Source organism: Nestor notabilis, unplaced genomic scaffold, assembly GCF_000696875.1.
Source record: "Nestor notabilis isolate BGI_N333 unplaced genomic scaffold, ASM69687v1 scaffold16350, whole genome shotgun sequence".
Taxonomy (NCBI): Eukaryota; Metazoa; Chordata; class Aves; order Psittaciformes; family Psittacidae; genus Nestor; species Nestor notabilis.
Window position 1 is genome coordinate 36980 of NW_009911339.1, and position 1521 is coordinate 38500.

The 1521-nt window shown below is 52.9% G+C and overlaps 1 protein-coding gene across 1 annotated transcript in view; it reads left to right on the forward strand.

Annotated features, from left to right (window-relative positions):
* PNPLA1 (patatin-like phospholipase domain containing 1) overlaps nucleotides 1–1521 on the forward strand; it is a gene marked incomplete at its 5' end in the record, with an annotated part of 3142 nt that overhangs the window by 842 nt on the left and 779 nt on the right. The window contains 2 exons of the mRNA XM_010014123.1: nucleotides 283–440; nucleotides 715–780. Of these exons, the coding sequence (XP_010012425.1) occupies nucleotides 283–440; nucleotides 715–780 (224 nt within the window). The remainder of the gene's footprint in view (nucleotides 1–282; nucleotides 441–714; nucleotides 781–1521) is intronic.

Sequence of the window (1521 nt, forward strand, 5' to 3'; positions counted from 1 at the left end):
GGGCTGGGGCAGCCACAGCTTCTCTGGGCACCCTGTGCCAGCGCCTCAGCACCCTCACAGGGAAGAACTTCTGCCCTAGATCTAACCTGAACTTCCCCTGTTTCAGTTTGAACCCATTAAATGGTAAAATGCCCCTTGACCAGGTGGAAGGGCAGCCCAGAAAGTACATAAATAATAACAGCATTAGAGATGTGGAATGATTACTTTGCTTTGCTTTAGATGAGGTGAAGAAGTACTTCTTCAGTGTTTTGAAACCCTCTTTCTGGAGACTTTATTTGGGAGGAAGAGTCCTTAATATCACAAAGGATGTTTTAAACCACTGCCTGCCCCCCAACGCGCACCAGCTCGTGGCTGGGAAGCTGCACATCATCGTCACCCGCGTGCGCGACTGCAGGAGCGTGACAGTTTCAGAGTTTGCCTCCAAGGAGGAACTGATCCAGGTGAGAGCAGCCACAGCCACCCTGCGAGGTAAAAATCAGCCCTTCTGAGTCTCTGCAGGGCCTGAGTATGCAGAGAGCAGCATGAGCTGTTCCACAGTTTACCTTCCTACTTCTCCCATCCTGGCTGTGGACTTCAGACATGGTCTGCTCCACAATAATTAGTGGTGCCCAATAAACCAGCTGTGGGAATTTGGCATTCCCAAAGCAACCATCCCAAAGGCAACAGGTTTTCATGGCTCTCTGCTCACCTCTGTGCTTTCCATCTCACCTACAGGCCCTGATGTGCAGCTGCTTCATCCCTCTGTATTTTGGACTTTTACCTCCTATGTACCGTGGGGTGGTGAGTAGCCTTGTGGTTTGGAGACACTCTCAGGCCAAGGCCCCATCTAGTCTGCATCCTTTCTCCAGTGGTGGCATTAAGCACGTTTATCAGTGTGATTGCCACCAGATTTGCTTGGTGCTATGTTCACACAGTGCTGCAGAGGGAAGAAGTGAAGTCAGGTGCCCCACAATGTGACCTCACTGCAGATCTGTCCATCTTCACCCTGTCCAGGGGGACATCTCAACTCCTTTCTGCAGCATTTTCCCCCAGTTTCATTAAACACTAATTCTATGGCTGGAAAGGAGGAGGTGGTGGTGTAGACCTGGAGCTCGTGGGTCAGGGCTGTTCCCTGGAAGGGGACCTCTGTAGCCTCAGTGCTTCAGTCTAGTTTGGGCCTGGGTGGGAAAGAAACCCCAAATGATAGACATGTGGAGAAGGACTCAGGGGTGCTGCTTGATGAGCAACTGAATATGACCCAGCTTCATTGTCCGCTTGCAGCCCAGAACTACCCCCATGTGCTGGGCTGCATCCCCAGAGCACGAGCAGCAGGTTGAGGGAGGTGATCCTGCCCCTCTACTGCCCTCTCAGCAGACCCCACTTGCAGCACTGGGTGCAGTTCTGGTGTCCCCAACATGAGAAGGACATGGAGCTGTTGGAGCAAGTCCAGAGGAGGCCACGAGGATGATCAGGGGCTGGAGCAGCTCCCATATGAAGACAGGCTGGGGGGGTTGGGGGGGTTTCGCCCGGGGGAGAGAAAAT